Genomic DNA, 22,089 nt, shown 5'->3' with positions numbered 1-22,089 from the left:
CCTGCCAAGTTGTGTATCAAGTGGTAAAGGTGAGTTCCTGGAAGCCATCGTTCACCAGCTTTGCAGGGTGGTTGACTGTCACACCTCCAGGAAGTTGGTGCCTATGCTATTACCAGACTGTAAGACTCACAGCCAGCACAGAAAGCCTCTTTTCCTGATGAGGAAACCATTCAATGTCCAATGTCAGATTCCTAAAAACACTCAATGGCCTTAGACCAGCAGCATTACCACACAGATTTATAACCATATCATTTGGACCCTTTTTAGGATAGGATAATATGTGTGACACTATAATTTTATGGAACCATGCATGTGAATGTGCATGTAAAAATGGCAAAATGTTGTACTTGAGACAGCTGGCATCACTTCTATCACTGATTGTTTTTTTTTTTGAGCCATGAATGAATCAAGGTCAGGTAAAACAATGAGAAGAGATAGGTTCAAATGTTTGACTTGCAAATGTCAAACTTGCAAAAGCACAACCTGCCAGAATTTTGGTGAGTCTGGAACATAAAATGTATTATTGCTTTAAATAATTATAAAACACAAATGGTACATTAAAAAGAAACAACTTATATTTAACTTGGGGAAAAACTGAGCTGCTTTGTTTCAGTTTTCACAGCAAGTACTTGAAGATTATCACTTAGACGTCTATAGCAGGTATTATGGGAAGAATTGCACTAATTATACCAAACATCATTTGTATTTGTGGGCAGAACGGCGGTTTGTTGGTTAACCCTGTTGCCTCACAGCAAGAAGGCACTTTGAGGCAAGGACCTGGGTTCAAATCCTTTCTGTGTGGAGTCTGGATGTTCTTCCCGTGTCTGCGTGTATTTTCTCTGACTTCCTCTCACCGTCAAAGACATGCAGTTAGTGGGGTTAGGTTAACTGGTGATTGTAAATTGCCCGTAGGTGTGAGTGTGAGTACAAATGCTTGTCTGTCTCTCTGTGTTAACCCTTCACCTGTCCAGGGTGTACCTCGCCTCTCGCCCTATGGCAGCTGGAACAGACTGAATTGGATAAGAAGAAGAGAATGGATGGATTACCATTAGTAGTGTAGCCATGAATTGTTTTTGTCAGACGTAACATAACAGTGTTATGTTCCATCTTGATTTGATATAGCTTAATTAAAACAAAAGAGCTCAAGTTTACAGCAAATACTAATCTCACGAGAGAACAAGAACAACGACAAGAGAAAAACAGAGGATCTTTTTTTTACCATCCTAAAAATAAAATGTGTATGTCTAAATAACACTATAGCTTGTTATGACTCATATTATAATTTCTCTGTCCCATTTTTCACTTTTAAGTGCCTTGCAGATTCTTCATCCTGGCTATGGAGAGGCCAATATTTGTGGCAAAAGATCAGAGAAAGATTCCTGATGGTCACTGGAATAAACCTCTCAATACATACATGTGGTATAGCTGTAAAGATTTCAAGTTTATTTTTATGTTGTCTGGTTCAAGTTCAGATGAACTGAGCTGTAAGCAGTCAGCTGCCCGCATTATTGGAGGTTATTGACTTTTTCTGTGGCCTAAGCATCCATTTGTGTGTTTCTTTAATTGCTCTGCAACCGGGAACCTGACAAGGATCCCACTGTCTGTTGTTACTGGAAACGGGAATAAATTAGCCTGATCGATTGTCCTATTGATTACATCTCGGATCTCTCTTTTGATGTGACTGGTGCAAGAGGACAGTCAGTTGCAAATTGATGGGATGAGTGTGTATCTTGTATCATGTGTGGCGTGGGAGGAGGGAATCAGACCTGCTCATCAACCAGTCCTCAGAGATTAATATGTCCACCGACAACACCAGCCCTATCAATAGTACTTTCACAAATTGTCTCCGGAGCGCATCGTAATCTGTATGCCCTGCTGGACTCTGAGGGCAGACGCAGTTAAAATGCACTTTACTTCAGTACCAGCCAGGCCAGCCCATTAATCTCTCACTTTTACCTTCTGCTTTTAAGTTTTTCTTCTTGTGGTCCAATGATAAATTTCACAGTTTGTGAGACTTGTTATCATGCAGTCCTCTATATTTCAGGGAAGAGGTCCATAGTCTATGTGCATCTACCTGGAAAGTACTGACAGGGCTGACGTTTGACTGCTGGATGGTTACACACTGACAGTCACTCATACTTTATTTTTTAGAATCTCAAACATTCCTGGATGACATCCACTAGAGGGGGGTATAGTATAAAGAAAGACTTTCAACGAGTTCGGCCTTCCGTACACATCGACACAGCCTGAATTAATAATAAAAATAATAAACGTGAGCATAAAAGGAATATCACATTTTCCTATTTGGGTTTTTTATTAATTGTACTACTCTAAAAAAAATCATCCAAGTTTAAAATTTGGAGTGTGACTAAGTCTTTTAAAATTATAATCAGTGTCAGCCTTGTTCCGTCGCTGAAAAACATGTTTCCAAAGAACGATATATATTCTTTTATCTCATTTTAATTATGATGTGCTATGTGCATATTTCTACTAAACAAACCAACTGATTTAAAAAACAAACAAACCAAAAAACAACTAACTACCTCTACCTTAAAAAAAAAATACATCTGACGTTGTGTTATCTGATAATACAAAAATAAGTATAAGAAAACAGAGCAAAGAATTTCTTCCAGGAAAAAAATGTGATTAAATGGTAAAACCATTAAAAAAAACACTGCAATAAATAAAAGGACATCACTTGCATCTTGTAGGCAAGCTAGGATAAATGACTGTGCTGTGCGTTCATATTTACAAATAGAAATGTTGTCTATAATGTCTGTTTTTAAACCCTGCGAGGGACAGCAACGTTTACACTGTATTTAAGGAGTTGTCTTTTTTTTCAGCCTACACATTGTTTTTATTTTAACTGAGGGTATTGCCAAGTGTTTTCCCAGTGAAGATGGATTAATGTCTCCAGCGCAGTATTATTATACTGCCTTAGCGGTTCTTTGTGCTGCTGTTTACTGATTAAACCGATAATTCTCCACACAGGTGCAGCCACACAGGGGCAGCACGCACCGGACAAAATAGTAATTGCCTTTAAGAAAAAAAAAATATATATATATACGTATAATAATAATAATAATAATAATAATAATAATAATAATAATAATAATAATAATAATAAAGTCAGTACAGTTATACAGGTCTACAGTAGGACACCAAATCTACCAAAATGTGGCCTATTGTTGAAAAAAAAAAAGTTTTCCATTAACGATTATCTGTCTGTTTTTAATCATTCTAAACATATTTTGTATTTATATTATTATTCAATGAAACGAGAAATGTAGTTATTATTATTATTATTATTGTTATTATTATTATTATTATTATTATTATTAATAATAATAATAATAATAATAATAAATTAAAAGTGAAATAAAATGACACTTATACTGTGTGCCTTGATTTTAATGTCGAAGTTAACATCATCAAATAACGTAAATATCCACATTTTACATCCTTTATTTTGATCGCGCAGACTGGTTTGGTGGGACAACGTGGTGATAAATATCACTGTTGATCACTTGATTGATTAGGCTACGTTGCTTAAAGGTCATGCGGGCCCTGGTAATTTCCTTGCGCCGGAGGCTCCCTTTTCGCTTTTAGTCTCCACAGCCCCTTGTTCAGATCGTGTTATTTTTTAACCCCTCCACAGCTGAACCCGCCGTTGCATTACAGTAAACCTCCCAAACGCTTTCTGTTTCAGGCAAGTTTTCTTCGTTTTACACAATTTGAAATTTAACTTTTTTACATGCGGACTTAACGTTAAGTGCAGATGTGAGGCTGCCTTAGTGCTTGGAATTGGTGTCTGGAGCCCAATTAATGTCTAATAATTACAGCCCACGGGGCTCTCTTTGCACTACTATCGGGATCAGCGTGTCGTGATAAAATATGTAGTGGGGAAAATGCTCCGAAAGGGGAGAAGAAGACTGAAGAAGAGAAGAGTGAGTTATTGCGGTGAATGAAAACTGTTTCCATTTAGGATAATTGAGCGCCCTGCCTGAAGCTCTCTCTCTCTCTCTCCCTCTCAGTCGGTGTGCGGTGTGTTTTGTGCACGCCCGACGCGCCACCTTCACGGTGTATAGGCGCAACCCACTTAATAGCACCATTTATGTCATTATATAGTAAAGGCAGGGTGAGGTACAACCACAATAAAGTATCAGCATTAACCTCTCAACTCTGCCCTTTAAGTGAACACGGAGCTACATAAATAAAATCAAATAAAAATATAGAATATGTTAATAGAGGCGTGCACAGTGTGTCTGTTGGCGTTGCCAGTTGAGTATAACCTGTGTGTATTTTTACAGTGAGATTCGGTGTGTTTTTTTTTTTTTTTTTGCCCCATCAAAAGGGTCCGAAATCAAATCCTTCAGAAGATAAATGTGATCTGCAGAAGCTGAAAGTGTGTACAGAGGTTTTCATCCGCAGTATAATCGGCGTGGACGTATGAACACACTACATTGTCTAAATTTGACCAGTCTGTTATTTCATTCATTCATTCATCCATTCACTCTTTTCTTTTTCGCCAGAAGATATGATGTCACAAGTTCAGCCAGTTTCTGCGCACTTTGGAATCGATAGCTCAAATTAAAACAGCCATTAATGTGCTCATCTGCAAGAGGAGCCATATCTCCTGTGGGTCTAATTAATTGCCAATGACTTTAATTATAATAGGCTCCCACTGCACAGGGATAAACAAGATAAGATATCAGCTCTTGATGTGTGGGTCCGATTTTACTCATTTTATTTGTTGTTACCAAATAAAATGAATTATACCGAGGATCTGCTTTCCTGTGTGTGGTTGGTTTCTGCTGATGACTCTGTTTCAAAATGTTACTCTGTAATGCAATATATGAGATGAAGTGAGTATATTAAGTTGCTTTTTGCCTGGACGGCAATCATAAAAAAATGTGGCCCTTAAAATCCACAGGAGAAAAAGGGGACGTCTGTTCCACCTGCAGAGGTGGGGGGTGTGGAGAAAAGGCTTTTCTTTCTTGACAGAAACCCTCTCCTTCGCAGTTAAATCAAGTAAAAACATCCTTTTGGAACATTCAGCAATTACCACGAGATGAAATTCAACAGAAACTACTCAAAAGAGCATTAATACTAAGCTCTTAACGTATTAGTAATTGTCAGCGGAGTGACACAAAGAATTATAAAAAAGGAGGAAGAAGAAGGAGGAAAAGAAAACGTGGTCACTCTCATATTAAAGCTGTCAGTCGGGTGCCCAAGCGGGTGAGGGAGGGGGAACTTTTTAATTCATTTTCCAGTGCTCGGGATAATGTTCAAAAACACAATTAAAATATATAAAATCTTTAATGACCACACTCAGCATCGGCAATTCAAGTGAGCATTGATTAATGTGAGGTCATTTAAAGAGAAAAGGTGCGCTGTAAGGATTGAGAGTATTGAGAGTAAGGATCGTTATAATTAATGCCCTCGGCACTCCATAGATCCGGGGTGCTGACTGCACTGCAAAAAATAGCTATCCATCTTTTTTTAAAGAAAAAAAAAGCGTGCAGGGCTCAATCTGAAAAACCTTTTTTTAATGTCTTTAAAAAGTACATAAAATCTATTGCATGAGGCAGAGTAACTAAAGTGAACTTGTTGGGAAAGTTTTCAGTCTAATTTTGTAGTGAATCGCCGCTTTATTTTTTAATCCACCAATTTAGGTCTTTGTAAGGAGGGGTTTTGTTTTGTTTTGGGGTTGTTTTTTTTAATCAAAATACATAGGAGCGTAAGTCTTCCATCTAATGAATAGACTTCAATTTAAAAGTTTTGTAAAGTTTTGGGGTTTTAAAAAAAGAAGAAAGAAATAACACACGGCTAAATGTGAAACATCAACTCTTGACATTTTTTGCAGTGTGCCCCGCTTTCTCACTCTGTGGTCGTTTGAAAAACTGACACGAAATGAGATGTCCGCGATTCACTCATCTTGACCAGATCAGGTTAATATCAAAGTGATAAATCGTCCCAAACTTTTTCTGGCACTTGCTGCCGGCAGATTTCTGGCTGTGCGCATGTGCGAAGGTGTCCAGACTGACAATGCTGGAGAGATAGCGCGTTTGGATTGAGAAACCCAGAGAAAAAGGACAGAGAAAAAACAAAAAGGAGGAAAAAAAGATTGACGAAAAAATCCAAACAAACCCACGCCGAGAGACTGGCACCATGAGGTCCAAAGGCAGGGCACGGAAACTGGCCACGAGTAGGTGCAACATCCCTTTCTTTTTTCTCTTGAAACATGCCATCTTATATACCTATAGACTGTCGCTGTTATCACTGCTTCTATTAATAGTTTCTGTTACGATTTCGTTTCCACGAGGAAACCCTCACTTTCACCCGCTTAAAAAGAAGAAAAAAGAGCAAACCGTGATGTTGTCGCGAAGAAAATAATTAAAGTCGAGCAGAAGTAGAGCGTAAACTTTACAGTTGAGGGTGCGATGGAGGAACTTTGTGCAAGGCGTCCGCTCCAGTATTGGAATTGCTCGTTGCATGTAGTGGGCGCTGTAGTGTAACGTGGTGTATTGCGAGTTAAAAAATCCCATGTCCAGTGCATCGGCAGTTGTGTTGCACTCGCTGCACGCTGCTGCTGTGGGCTGCGGGTCACTTCACTTTCCCGGGAGAAACTTGGAAAAACAAGTAAAGCGAAAGTGGAGCGAAACGAGGAGAAAACGGCGATTTAGAGACGCTAAAATGATTCGGGGAGTTTCCTTTCTTTCTTTCTTTCTTTCTTTCTTTCTTTCTTACTTTTTTTTTAAGTCTTGTTAGTGTGTTTGAGTCTCGCAGTTCATTCCGGAGGTCTTATTAATATATAATTTGTAGCATTTGCTAAATTCTGTGCCACCTGTGAATAAAAGACATTGAGACGTGTATATTTTATATTACTTTCAACGCTACAGTGTTACACTTTACGGACTTTAAAGTTTAGATTCATCACTACAGGATGCAGGCTTCTTACTAATGCAAAATCCATTCAGGATAAAATGATAACTTGAAATATCCACTGATGTTTGATTAAATTAAATGCTACCGTCTTCGTTTATTTGCTTGCTTGAACCTAATTAACTTCATGGAATGAGATGATCATGCTACAATAATTTTCAAAATGTATCTATTTAAATCAAATGCGGTTCTGTGCTGCGTTCGCTCTCTTTTTAGTTGTGACGCTGTTTTTTTGTTTTGTTTTATGTCTAAATGTAAGATGCGTTTGTGCCTTCACCTTGAATTGTAATGCAAACTCTGGCAAGTCACATCCAAGAAGGCTACAGTGCAATGACCGAGGCCTGCAAGATTTCAGGTGTTTACAGAAATGTTCATATTGAGGAGGTTTACTGCGTTTAAAGATCTGCGCCTATGTCGTTGGAGTTCAGCTACTTGCACGGAATAAAACGGTGTAATTGTAATTTGTGAAACGCCCCGGGCAGCTGGTCATTAACGAGCAGGCTCCACAGAAGTTTTTTTTTTTTTTAAGACTGCACGTGGTCAGGTGAAACCGAGTTCTAATGTAATTATTTGTCCGCACAGAAATGCAGCATAATGCTGACAGTCTGATGAAGCTTAATTGACGTATTCTAAATATATAAACTGCTTCACTGACCTTCTGGAGCTTCAGAAAATCCTGTGACTCCTGTGAAGATGGTGCACAGGTTATGTAAACACACAGAACGTCATCGTGCACAGTACAAAAACAGACCTGTGAGTTTTTTGTTGTTATTATTTATGATTTTGTTTAGAAATGCAGAAAACGAGCAGCTGCGCGGAACAACTGCACCAACTTTCTTTGCACACAATTAAAGCTACAATGAAGTTAGAAGGTCAAATTCTTCGTGTGATTATTATTTTCGAGGTAATTTCTAACTGTTAAGTAAGAATGGGGAAATGTTTTGGCCCCCGGAGCAGCGGGCCCGCTCTGGCCAACAGCCAGGTCTGCACAGTGTCAACAGTGAATATTTAAATTCCCAGACCCCTCATAAGGGCTCTGCTGGTAAATGCGTTCAGTGTGTGCCTCCCTCCTTGCAAAACAGTCGTGCATTTCTTTTTTTTTATTTAAGTGCCTGTAATACAGGAGGTGATGGAGAGGTGGTAAACGTGAGAGTGATTGATGGAGGCTGACTGATTAGTCCGCACGTCCAGATGTAATGCGGTGCGCCACAAAAAAACTCCCCAACCACGCTAAGCCAAGGCGTGCAGGCCGCACCCCGCGGTGAAATGTTAGCCACAGAAAGATGGACGGGGCTTTGGTGATCCAAACTAGCTCGGTGTAGGCCTAATTAAAGGTTCACTTAGCATTTTTGAGTCTCGATAAATACCGTTTCGTTATAATGCGTTCGGAGTGCATTACAGTAGCGATTAATCTACCAAGACCAGCCTAGAGTAACCATAGCACGCATCTGAATTCAAGCAAACTAGACAATTAAGTGAATAAAAATATTTGGAAGTTTAACAAGTGCCAGCAGAGCAATCAAATACAACGTGTCTCCCAAGGCAGGCACTATTTGGTATGCCTAATCATTTTCACTTTTACCACAATATTCCGTCAGTCATCACTCAGTCTCCAGAAATGTGGAGCCATAACGCATTTTAGATGGGTTATCGCCCTTTGTGTGTGTGTGTGTGTGTGTGTGTGTGTGTGTGTGTGTGTGTGTGTGTGTGTGAATGTGGGAGGGAGGGGTCTCGCTGGGCCTCGCTGTCCGTCAGCGCCTCTCTTCTCGGTCTTGGGAGAAGTGCGTCGTCCTCCCCACATTGTGCAGTGGGCCATGCATCTCGCGTTTGTCTGGCGGAGCTCATTAAAACGGTTAATAGATTGGCCCATTTAAAAGGTGAGAGGGAGCGGGCTGGCGCGAGGAAAGTGAAATAGAGACCCCATTAAACGGCCCTTGTTGTCCCGGAGCGGCGCTCTTTGCCTGCGCTCCGCTTGGTGCCAAAGCTCTGTATACAAATGTCCCATATCGCCTTCAGTAATGGCCTGGGTCAAGAATCATTGGGGCCCTAGGCAGAAGTTACCCCCTTCTGTTGTCCTCCTTAGTTAACTGTTGCTTTGAACTTTTATTTCTGATGTAATAAATAACAGTAGAGCCAAATCCTCATATGGAAATCAGGGCCTACTATCACTTCAAACAAAGACAAATATATATATATATATATATATATATATATATATATATATATATATATATATATATATATATATATATATATATATATATATATATATAAAAGCAGATTTTAAATGAGCACTGGAAAGATAACTCATTGCGTCTGTAACAAGGGAAAACAAGGATTGGCTCACATTGTTGGCAATGTAGCATCTTTTAAAACACTTTTGTTGCAGGATGTATCTGAAGGCCTGCATGTATGATTCAGAAATGTCTGACACACTGCTGGTGTTTCTGAGTTTATGTAATGGCTTTAGATGAATGTTTGTGTGGCACATATGAGAAATGCTTGTTTGAATGAGTCTAAAATGTTTCTGTTAATACATTTAAGGCTACATTCTAATTTATGTGCAACCCTTACAAAAAAGAAAGAAAAAATCCTTGAACAACTACAATATCGTCAGAAAACTGCTGTCAAACCAAGTGTGAAATGTATCCCAGTCCCATAAGTCGAAACACACACTCGTATGTACACAAGCAGCTTGTTTGGGGTGTATTGGTGGAGTTTTGCGGTATTTGCATGTCTGTCTGTGTATTTGTTGGTAGAATATGGGCTGTGGGAGGCAGTTTGACTCTGACCAGGACCTTCTCATCTATCAACGTCCCCATCTGTCTTACATGTCTCCCCCCCCTACCCTTACGACGGGCAAAGCCCTCACCCGCCCACCCTCACCCCTCTTCAGAAAATGGCTTCTTTGGAAGGTCTCTGATGTTAATGAGTCGTCCAGGACTTAGTCTCGCAGCTGTAAACAGAGAGCTGACGAGGTTAGTGGTTTGTTTATACACTGTTGTCACCCACTTGAAGGATGGCCTCTGTCCCAAGCAAGTAGGGAGCTTCCAGGCCTCATCATGAGTCCCCTCTCAGGCCCTGACACAGTGGCCCTGCCCCAGGGGGTTTCACTCCCACTTCTCCAACTGTAGTCCCTGCTTTCTTACATCTCAGACCATCGTGAATAAAAGGAATTTCATAAAGCCGTGTTTGTACGCTGATGGTGGTGTGTGTGTGCATGTGTGTGTGTGTGTGTGGGTGCTGATGCAGCGACCCAGACAGGGCAGTGTGGGAACACCAAGGGATGGATGGAGGGAGGGGGTGTGCAGCACCATGTCAAGCCTGGGAACCACTGTGTGTTTACCACAGGGAAACTGTACCAGTGCAGAACAATGAGTGAGCCTTACCCCTTCTAAATAAAAAAACGCATTTCTGCTTTCTTCTTCCCCCTAAAGGTCATGGAGTTAGAGATAGGGAGTCCACACAAAAGCCTCCAGTCTGTCGTCAGTCTGGTCTGGCCCCGTACGGTGCCAAGACTGAGGTCATTATCAACAGAGCAGTCCCGAGCTAAGCATATTTTTATAGATTGTGTGTGTATGTGTTTGCTTGGGAGCGAGGTGAACATGTGCATGCGCTTATTTGGTCAGGGCTGCGTGCACGAGCGATTCTTTGGCGTGCGTGTATGCGCAAAACAAGAGGCAGCGCGCAGAGTGCACAGAGCGCAGTTGTCAAATGTGAGACGTGCTGCAGTTTCTCTCATCGCAAATTAGTCTGAGATAAATGGCATTTTGCTGCGCTGAAAAGTTTACCCAGACATCAAACTGATTTGTGTGTCGTTATGATGTCCGAAGAGATATAACGTCAACAGACTGCTGATGGTGCACTTCACCCAGGCTATTAATGAGGCGGTGTGAAATTAGCACGCCTCGGCATGCTTGGAGGAGAGATGTTTGTTAGCTAATTAAAGAAACTCAATCATTTTATATGCGCCAATCAATTACCTGGAGCAGGTGGTAGAAACAGAACCCGACACTATGTCCTTATGTCTCACATCAGCTAACTACCCTAACTCACTTTACTACATTGTTGAGTGCTTTTATGGCCAGGAAGGCTAAACATTTGATATGACTCCTTGGTACCTGCCAGTATACATGTGTAGCACTTCGCTGGACTGTTATTAGTTTAAAGGCAGCTGCCCAATCATGTTACATATGTACCTTTTTTGAAGATGTCTGATTAATCATGTTTGACTTTATTCACTTTTCATCTTTAACCCAAACAGGATGTTGCGAGTATAGAACACAGAATTATCAATTTTATTCCAGTAGCCCATATTTTAATGACCCGTATGCTCATTTCGTACATCTCCAAACTTTGTCTTGAGACAGTGATACACTACTTTGTACTGACAGGTGTTCGTGGAATTGCTTATGGACATTGTATTTTAATGGCTGTGCTGCAAGGGTGATAGAGAGAATAGTGCTTACACACTGGAGGGAGCACATAGCTATAAACAGGAATTACCCAACAATCGTTTTGTGAATGTGTTGATAACAGTGTGTTCCAGCACTGCTCGGGGATCTCCCTGGGTGGAGCAGGCTGGCCCAATGGAAGGAACGAGCTCAAGAGTTGTTTCTGATTACCAGGGGACAAAACAGGGCATCGGGTCTTGTGCAGAGACAGGACAGGACAGGACGGACCCGATGTAGTCAGATGTGCGCATGCATGTGTTTGTGTGCTATGTGTATGTGATTCCTGTACACCTTTTATCTGTGCTACAATAAGCCCCCCACCCCCTTCCCACTCTGGACCCTGAGGCTCATTAAGGAGTGACCTCTCACCTTTTCAGGACGGGAGAGATGAGGGGAGGAGATGTGATCAAAGCCGGGCCCTTCCTGATGAAGTTTGGACTGCAACGCAGCCACCTCATTGGATCTGATAGCGGCTGCCTTGGCTGTGTTAAGTGTTGAAATAGTGATGTTAGAGTGGAAGACACGAAGACGAAAAGTCACGAAAAGTTCTGAATTCGCTATTAACTTGTAGCGACATACATTTAAATATGCAACACATTTATTTTTATTTTTTGGGGTACACAGCACCTTAATTTTATACACCAGAAATAAATTCAAACTGTAGGTATTGTTTACTTATTTATTTTTTTGTTTGCTTGTGTGTTCAGGTGAACTAGATTTTTTGGCCAAGTCTCTCACAGATGCTTGTTTTCTTAAACATTAAACACTTCTCAGGTTCTGTCGTTACTGATCTATGCTCCATCCGTGTTCATCTCATCTAGTGCCTTATCTCTGAAAAGGGAAGTCCATGTCCCTGTCCTCAGAGGTCCGTCTTGATGATTTCTCCAGTGTGCATGTGTGCGTCTGTATAAATTGTGCACTTCACGTGTGTGTACCGCTGCTGCTGGTCAGCCAGGGTCACAGCAGAGAAAAGAATGTGACTGTGGAAAAGAATGCTGTGCTGATTAGCGCTGCTTACCTGTAAGTGAACTGGACGTGCCGGCATGTGATGAGACTGAGGAAACAAGGGAACAATAGGACAGTAGAGATTCCTTTCCACGCCACATTCCAGCGATCCAGCAACCCGGGACCCCCGCTTGGAGCTTTGATGAACCCTCCTTGCAGCTTCCTGGGATTGTCGCTCCTCCACAAACACAAAAACATAAAGTGGCCGGTGAGTGGGGCCAGGGAAGAGAGAACACGGCCCTCCTCAGGATGTCCTGTTTTGATTAGCGTTAGCATCCTAAAAGCACCATAGAAATATTTTTCTAACACGGAGAAGAGCTTAGTGGTGACACATCCACTTCTTTCCACGCTGTGACCTCCGAGGTCACATACACTACAATGAGCCAGAAATCAAAGAGGTGTTCCTCACATGGTGATGTGACTGGGAAATCATGTGCGGAAAACAAGGCGATAAAGTGATGGGGAGAGCTTTCACGGTGCGTCAACAGGTGTCAAGAGTTTGTTAGGCCATGGCTTTTACAGTTTTCCAAGCAATAGCTTATAATGTCTGGAATTACTAAGTCAATAAAAGTTGTGTTTCAAGTTGAAAATAAATAAATGTCTAAGTGTGATTAAAGTCACAATTCACTGCCTCTCTAATCCATTTATAACTGCTACGGCATTTTATAAACTGTTAACTTAATATATTATTTACTCGTAATACTTTTAAGAAACACAGTTGTATGATACTAAAGTCATAAAAAATTTAATACCTAAATCAAAATGTGTGGTGTTTTCACATTACTGAAATTCCTAATTAACTTGCAGTACTTTTCTTTAAGCAAGTTCTGCAGTACTGTATTCTAAGCTGTATTCTCTTATGCACAACGTGCTCTTTCAGCAGCCTGTACTACATCTTTTTTGTCTCTTGTGGAATCAGAGAGCAGTGAAGCATTACAGCATGGTCTGTTGTTTTGCTGGTGCTTGAGGGCTTTAGTTTGACAGGAGGGCACCACTTTGTTCACCTCAGTGTCCACAGGCAACCCCTCGGGACCTCGAGGCATGGACGTCTCTGTCAGGGCTGTGGCAAGACTGGGGCGATGGGGGGCCCCTCTGCTCGCTGGGTCAGTGGGCAAGCTAATCGATTTTATCTCCGTTTCACACACCACGCCAAACCCCTACTGGCCTGATATTCACATGTTCACTGTTCAGAGGATTATGGGCCTTCCATCTCCCGTCTATCTTTTTTTCCTCTTTCACTTTCTCTTTTTTTTCCCGTTCTTTGGTGTTTCTTATGTTTCCCATTTGTCTTTCTTCTACTATGTTTTGTCTACTGTCTACCATCATCTCTATTTCCCTCCCCCTTGTTCCAGCTTAGTTCTCTAAGTAGAGAGCATTTTACAGAGGACTTGCAAATTGTGTATCCTCCATTTTCTTGAACATTTTTGATGTGCCAAGGATTCCGTTTTAATCAAGCCCATTAACCTACACCAAAAATAAATACAGTGTAGTATGGCACACATATATTTTCAGGTTTTATTTCTAGTGCATGTCACTCATGAAATCCAAGAAACTCTTTCTTGACCTGTTGATTAAAATACTGTGAGATATCAAATTGTTTGTGAAATACTTTAAAGGGCTCTGAGTGCACCTTGAAAAACAGCGACCTAAGCAGTTGTGAAATCGAACAAGTGTGAAATCACTATACCTTCGTCTAGAGTTGGATTTCATGGTAAAACATGAAGAAACTAAGAAAGAGGGCACTTGGTCAGAGAAGCATAAGAGAACTCAACAGTAACTCACTAGTTATCTTTCTCACCATCACTCATTTTGTGAGGCCTACATGGTGAAATGACCTGAGTAGCAGGATCCACTCTGGAGTAAAACGTATGTATTTGCCACGTAACTCTGAAATGACAGAGAGTATAGGGAAGATGAGTCTCTGGTGTGATATACATAAAGTTAAATCCTCTCAGTAGAAGTTAAAACAATGTCTGTGCATCACCTTGCTACTGCAGTCACTGTAGTAAAGAATGGTATTCACCCATTCATACAAGCACTTTCCTTTATCTAATATTCACAAACATTAATTTTCCAAAGGATGTATCAGAGACCAACATGGGGTTAGTATCTTGTCCAAGGATATTTGGCATACAAACTGGAAGCAGCCAGTAACTGAACCGCCAACCTTCTGATCAGTAGATGACCCACGCTACTTCCTGAGCTACAGCCACCCCAACATTCCCTAGCAGCAGATATGGGTAGACTGGTCAGAATTAAGTTTAGGTTGTATGATAAATAAAAAAACAAAACTGGCCTCAGAGTGACCTCAGGCTGGGAAAATGGTCCACTTTTCAGTGCACGATGCAATAATAGATTGATAAAAAGGAAGAAAGATGTTTTCACTGTGTCATTAGGTTTGTGATTGGTGAGGAAAAATCTAGTTTTGCATGTTTAAAATGTAATCTTCAATACAAAAAGTGTGCAAGAAGTGGGTCTGAAAACTTCCTGAATTTACTGCAGATTTTTCTTTCCATGCCCCTCTCCATGTTGGCACTTCCCTTGAGGGAGGCTGGTAGCCAGGAGGAGGAGCCCCTGTTTCCTTGGTCATTCCTCTGGATAAGAGTTGGAACAAGGGAATGAAAGCTTTGGGAATGGTCTGGAAACTTCCCATTCATCAGTGTAAGGAGATACTGCGCTGACAGTTAGCAGACGGCCAGCCAAGTACAACACGGGACAGCCGCGTGGGCCTGCAGTGTTCAGCTTAACAGACAAAGTGAGAGAGACCAGACCAAACACCCTACTCATCTCTGTTCAGGGAAATAACATATGTTAACATTTCGGGCGTTTATTCTGATTCTCTTGCTCGGAGTTACTCAAGTGTGAACAGTAGAGTAAGTGAATGATTACGGGTGCAATCATAACTAATTTAGTAATATAGAAGAACGCAGGGCAAGTATAGCGCAGCAGATAAATAATGATTACGTTTACATGGAGAAGAAAGAGGGATGTGGTTAGGTTGAGTTATTTTAAAAATGGACAAATTGTTTTACCTTTCAAGGTTCTCAAAGCATTTAGAGTTATGTACTTAGGTTCTTGTTTCTTTAGCTTCTCTTGCGTAATCTTTCACTTTATGTTTCCCAACACCCACTGCAGTGGGGCAGGATTAATGCGTGCCTTTGGGCTCGTACATGTATGAAAGACATGTTTTATATGTATTCATAAGCACATGCAGTACTGTGTTTGAAAATTTGACAAACCCTACCAGAAATCTGGACACGGCATATTTACAAATGCAGACATGTACCTGTGGACACGTACCTGATGTGGGACAGAGGATTGGCAGGACAGCACAGTTTGGGGCAATGCAGGTGTGAGTCTGTGTCTCTCTGCCCGGCCATTAATCGCTGCCATCTGACAGTTCAATCTACGAGAGGCCGAAAGGAGCAGCCGGCTGGTTACCAGTGCAGGTCATTACTGAGCACGGAGGCAGCGAATCGCATCAGCGATCAATGACAAAGGCTGTAGTAGGGGCCAGAGCAAAAAAGTGAAGGAGAAGCAGAGCGAGGTAGGGGTGAGGAAGATATCGGGTGAGAGAGGCAATGGAAATGTAAGGATGAAGGGAGGGGAGAGGAGAGATATTGCGGGATAGTAGTAGTTATGCTTCTGAAGGTCAGTTCTTGGTTGTGGAGTGGATGACAAACAGGCTGTCAAGTGCCAAGAAATGGATATATTCATCCAGTGCTGCACACAAACACGCACAAAAAAAGCTTCTTGCACGTGCATGCACATAAATGTGCACAGACACAGTCACTGCCATGCAATTTGATTGAGAATGCAGCAAGGGAATTTAGTGAGAGCCATTGTTTTATGAATTCCATATACAAGGTGTTGGCAGTCGGCGCCACCCTTTTAGTGGTCAGTCCGGGGTGCGCTGTAGTAAAAGTAATGGCTGGCTGCGAGTAAAAAAAAATCTGTTAATGAAATCACCACAACTCCTTCGGCCCTGCTCCACTACCAGCCACGTTACCATGAGAACAGCTGCCATGGCACGGTCCGTCCAGTGGCGTTTACTCAACCCCAAGATGTCAAACACAGTCTGCAGCCCACCTCCACCCCCCACCCCATCCCACTACAGAAAGAATGCTATACGCTTTATGACATTTATCATACTCCATAACTCAGTTAATGTCATGTTCACATTCTCACCCATGTTTTCCTTCCAAAAAAAAAAGGAAAAAAAGTTAAAGAAGGAATTAATTGACATTATGGGTGACAGTATTTGGCTAGCGCTCTGATAAAACAACAGGGAGATCTCTCTTTTTCTCCCCAGAGACCTAGAATAGCAGAACTGGCTGTTTATACTGCACTATCTCTCAGCAGATCGCTGGCTTTCTCAGTGATCCAAACACACACACACACACACACACACACACACACTTACGCACACTGGCCATCCCAGCATGGACACCACTGAGTGATGATGAGTCATTATAGAGATGGTGCCCTTCGACCTCCTCGAGTCTTTATGGATCACTCTCTGGCAGAATCATATTCCCTAATGCCAAGTTCCTGTCCATCTGTCTGCTTGTCTGTCAGACATTCAGGCCCCTTAGTCTGTCTTTTTCGCTCTCTCTTCTCTGTGTTTCACACACCAATACATCCCAGACATCCCTGTCTCTGTTTATTTAAATAACAAGCAAGTAAAAATATATCTTTTTCCCATTACCAAATGTTTGAATCTGATCATTTTCATGCATTTTATAGTGCAAATAATGGACAGACACTGAAGTGTGGAGTTATTCTAAGATCACTTTTAGACCAACCTTTAGGAAACTTGGAAAACTTGTCTGTTATCCAAGGGTGTGGTAGTTTGAAACATTAGTTATATCTATTTCTCCTAGCATATTATGTTGAAATTGGCTTGCAGCATCTCTTTAGATGAATTCACACTAATCCAATACATCTCTTTGCATGCGACTGTGGTAATTCCTAACCGCGCAGAAGAGCAATTCAGCAAAGAAAAGCAAAGGAAAGAAGTCAGTTTGGATTTATACACATATTTTTTGTTCTCTTATTCGATGTTACTTTGTTAATCCAATACTATCGCTCTGCCAAGGGTATTCTGTGTAGATCGGGCCGCTAATGTTTGTTGTGGGTGCTCGGATTTGATCCTTCTCTTGACAAATGCAATTTGTTTGGCCTGATTTGATCAGTTGTAGCATATTTCCTCACAGGCGGGAGCATGTAAACCTCCCATACAAAAGGAGTTAAAATGTTTTTGCGCCTGCGAGAGGGGAAACTCTATTACAGGTGTTCTGGACCACAGAGCCCTGCTAGCTCTGATGAAATGCTCTTTGGGTGTTAATGCAATTCTGATTTCGCCTAGCCTGGAGACTAGCCACCTCGGGGGTTTTAAAACTGGCTCTGAAAAGCAAAAAACAAAGTTTAAGCTCTAGAGCATACAATTACAATGGTGGAAACTTTGAAGGACACTTCCCGATGAAACATAGTAATCTCTCTCGGGTCACCAGAGAATGATACTATATAATTTTGGTAATGTTTTTGTGGAATAAGCATTGCTGTATGTTTACACAGTGATGCAGCAAGCAGTGGTGAACAAAGCCAGTGAAGCAGGCATAAGCACGATGTTTTTGATTTAGGTCCGTCTTTCTGGTAAGAGTAATTTGTGTCGCTTTGCAAGAAGATTGAATGTCATTTAACATGTACCTGTACCCAGTCTAGCTAATGCCAAAACTCACCACTGACAAACTTTTCATCTCACAGCCTGCAGGAGAGTTGCTACTTTCACTAATAACTTCTATAAATTTAAAAATGTGAATGATAGCTTCCGTGTACAGCCGCCTTCACCAATCAGTCACTTTCACTCAATACATCATGTAGTTACATTTTACACGATGTGTGTGTGTGTGCATGTCTTGCTTATTAGTATTAGCTTCACTGTGTTCAAACAGTAGTACTGTAGCCACCGTCTCTTTGTTCGAATCACCTCCCCTACTTTCAGCATTCATTAGCTAATTGCTCACTACAGTTGTCCCCAGATTTATACACCACTGAAAATTCAATTGCCCTGCAAAACAAGTGACCCATTCCACCCCCTGGGGGATTCAGAGACATAGGGTGTATGCTAGCTGTCACGCAGCCAGCTAGCCCAGGGCCCCCACAGATCAAATACAGGTATGATTTATGTCCGCTGTCTCAGACTTCACACTGCATGTTCGCTTGCACTGGAAATGTTGGCCAAATCCAACAGCAGAAGTAATTTGTCTCCTTATGTGTGGGAGGTGAGGGTCAGAGGTCAGTGAAATGAAAATGACCAGACTGTATTTAATTGTTGTATCTATTTGTGGTTTGAGACAGGATGTCTGTCTGAATGTCTATCTGTCTGTTTGTCCATATGTCTCACTCCTGTCTTGGCGCCATGTTTTGTGTCTGCGGGTCAAGACCCCCTGACTGCAGTCAGCCATTATGGGCAATGATCTGATACAGCAGGAGCATAGGGTTCACTAAGGAGATATCTTTGGACCAGATAGCATCATTATCACAACAAGCTCTGGCCCTTAAAATCTGCATTTATGTTCCTATGCAAAACGATTCCTTCAAACATACAACTAGACAATTGATTCGTGTTAGTCTAGAATTGTTATGTACTATTACCTGTGGCTCACTTTACATGTAAATGCTGTGAACGCAGCGAATGCGCTAATACTCCACTAATGTGATGCTTCGGTGCGTTTTTGGCTGCAGCTTGGAACATCTGACAAGGTTAAGCCAGTAAATAGTTGAGCGAAATGCTTCCTGTGCGTGATTACATTTATCATGTATAATTATGAAGTTCTGCTCTGTCTACACACAGTGACCCTTGACCTTGAGTGCGACAATTGCAAGCTGGTTGCCAGACACCTAAATGCGCTGTCCAGGTTATACTGCTTCACAAATCCCGATTTCCTCTCCTGGATCAAATATCCTTGGCTATCTGTCTATCTGAGCCCATTGATTTGAAAAATCCCTCCTTTTTAACAGAAGACTTATTATTTGGACCTCCATTTTAAATGATGGAGGATTTTAAAAGGTGCTTTTTATTAAGATGTGTAGGGACCATTTGGGTACTTTGATTTATTTGACACAATTATAGAAAGACCATGATTCTTTGAGAAAGCCCATGTGTTACACATGATAGTAAAAGTTCAAGTAATGTTGAGCCACTTTTACTACAGTTTTGCACATCATTGTTAAAACATTGTTAAACTTATCTAGCTAGCTATAATTCTGTGTCTTAAAGCTATGGTTTCGGTGTTCAACTGCTTAAGGGTCTGTACGTCTTCAACAATATTTCTTAAGGTACCACTGCAGTAATTTACAATACAATAACTTGAACAGCCTCTCACTAAATCCACATATAATTCACAGAGCCCTGACTAAGCAGTGTCAGCAGTGTTGATTCTGTGTAAAACACCGCTAACCTCTTTCTCCGTGGCCCCTTTATTGCCCACAGACCGTACTTTTCTAATTATTTCAACTCTTCTTGAAATCTTAAACTTTCTTTCCTCCTCTGTTTTCTTCTCTTTACCTTCCCCTTGTCCTGTGCACTGCTCTGTCATTTGTTCTTCCTTTTCCTTTTCACTTGTACCCTTTTTGTGTTATAATTCCCACCTATTATTTCTGTCCCAAGCCCTCATTAGTCATGTCGCTGTCAGCCGCCAGCTGCAGACACACGTACACACAAACGCACACACACACACATACCTGCACGTATTGCTGCACATGCACAGGTATGGAAGTCATCAAGGCAAGGTCAAAGGTCTGCCTCATTACCCAGCTCCAGTGAAAACTTTTGGTGTGTTTTATGCTCTGGTATCAGAATGCAGGAGGAGGGAAATGAGGGCAGGAAAACAGGGGGGGACAATGGGTATAGAAAAGCAAGATAATGAAGAAGACTAATGCGATTTTAGGAGGAAATGAAACACAAGTAACAGAGGGTTAGGGGGTAGTGGAACATGACAAAGCTCTCCTTTAGAGTTTTGTATCAATGATCGCCACTTCATACCTATAAACTAAAAAAAAGAAAAAAAAGAAGGAAAGGCAACGAGTTTGGATGGTTGAATCGAGCTTTGAGGATGAGAGGTCCCATGGTACACTAAACTTAGACACGTCTGGCAGCATACATGACTGGTGTTTCCTGACATGAAACACAACATCTCAAAATAAAGTCATTAGGAGCAGTCCAACAGAAGCCCATTCATTCATTCATCCTCATTTACTCACACACACACATGTGGACGCACACCCTCTGTCTTTCTCTCTTTCAAACACACTCACATGCAGAGACTCTGACGTGGGGCTCTGAGCCTACATGGGACATGATACGTTGACGTGTGACAGAAAGCAAAGCGCGAGTGTGGATGTGTGCACGCTCGAGTTCAGCCTGGGAGGTCAGAGATGTGTGTGTGCCTGTGCACGTGTGTGTGTGTCTGCATGTGTCAGCTGCAAGCAGTCAGGGGGACACTGGTGATGCAGACTGACGGGGGGCATAAACACTCAGTAGTATGCTGAAGGGGCCCATTGTCTCAGTCCCTGCCATGCCAGTCTGTCCGTGTAATGTAATGATCTGTCTCTGTATGTTTGTTTAATTGGCCAATCTGTTTCTGTCTGTCTTCTGATTCGTCTATCATCTACTTGAAAGCATTTTTTTCCCTCTTTCACAGTTCCTTTTTTTAAACCACACATTTCTGGAATAAGACCTTCTCATTTCAGGTCTCTGGATTGATCTGGAATTTCTTGGATGTTTCTTGCATGCGTGTCCTGTAACACGTGTTTTTTCTGCCGCTCCCCATCAGATCAATTCACATTAGCCATTAGGATGCACAGCCACAGATCAGGTATCTCAGGGCAATTTATATTGAAAAATAACATTCATGTGAAGAAACACGCATGCATACACACAAACAATTGGAACTGTGGTCATAAATAATGTTACCATATGTGGTGCAGTGGCTGTTGCCACTGTTAAGTCCAGTCGTACAGAGCATGCAAGGGACTTATTAGTTGAGGGATTTCAGAGCTGTGGCTGAGCCCAGAAAGGAGGTAAAGGTGTGTGGAGGATATGAGATTTTTTGGGGGGTTGAGGTGCTTGGACTGTGATGAGGTGTGTGAGATTAATGGGAGTAAAGTTGTAAGAGAAGAGAGGAAAGTAGGGGATGAGGTGCTGTGGACATGCTGAGTGGCTGATGGGGATTTTTGTCTAGTGGTTGTGAAAAACCTGCATGCACACCCATGCTCGCTTACTGCTGATTAGAGGACAGCCATATTTCAAATTTACATATGGTCTGACCTGAATCTGAGAGTATGAGATCCTTAACCCAGTGCCCTGAAACACCACCCTTAAATGTTATTGTGCAATTTGAAACATGTGTGGATGTTGAATCCATAAGCTACTACTTATTTATTTATTTTCCTCTCCTGGTAAGATTTAATTGTCGAACAGAAATGCATGTGCTCATTCAGAGTGACAGGAAGTATACAAAATCTCACTTTGATGTTCAACAAACAACATCTTACACCTTTCTGGATGGTTACAATATTACCTCATCCGGCTCTGAATTTTTCAAGCTGTTGTTGAATCTGAATTTGCTGAGGAAACATTTTCAGAAATATTATTAGACTGCACGTATTCAGTAGTAACCTA

The 22,089-nt window shown here is 41.5% G+C and overlaps 1 protein-coding gene across 12 annotated transcripts in view; it reads left to right on the top strand.

The window, feature by feature from the left end:
* The first annotated feature begins 5,611 nt into the window (after positions 1 to 5,611).
* The window catches only part of mecom (MDS1 and EVI1 complex locus), a 125,872-nt gene continuing 109,394 nt past the window's right edge, over positions 5,612 to 22,089 (top strand). For all 12 annotated transcript variants that reach the window (XM_085245433.1, XM_085245428.1, XM_085245426.1 and 9 more), the window contains exon 1: positions 5,612 to 6,208. In XM_085245433.1, coding sequence (XP_085101559.1) covers positions 6,172 to 6,208 — 37 coding nt within the window. In that variant the 5' untranslated portion in view covers positions 5,612 to 6,171. The remainder of the gene's footprint in view (positions 6,209 to 22,089) is intronic.

The sequence above is a fragment of the Mchenga conophoros genome, linkage group LG14 (assembly GCF_057382185.1).
Source record: "Mchenga conophoros isolate Kocher_MC1m ecotype Shallow Benthic linkage group LG14, M_conophoros_male_GT1.1, whole genome shotgun sequence".
In the NCBI taxonomy this organism is placed as follows: Eukaryota; Metazoa; Chordata; class Actinopteri; order Cichliformes; family Cichlidae; genus Mchenga; species Mchenga conophoros.
Note: the sequence above shows the minus strand (reverse complement) of the source record. Positions and strands in the feature narration are given on the sequence as shown.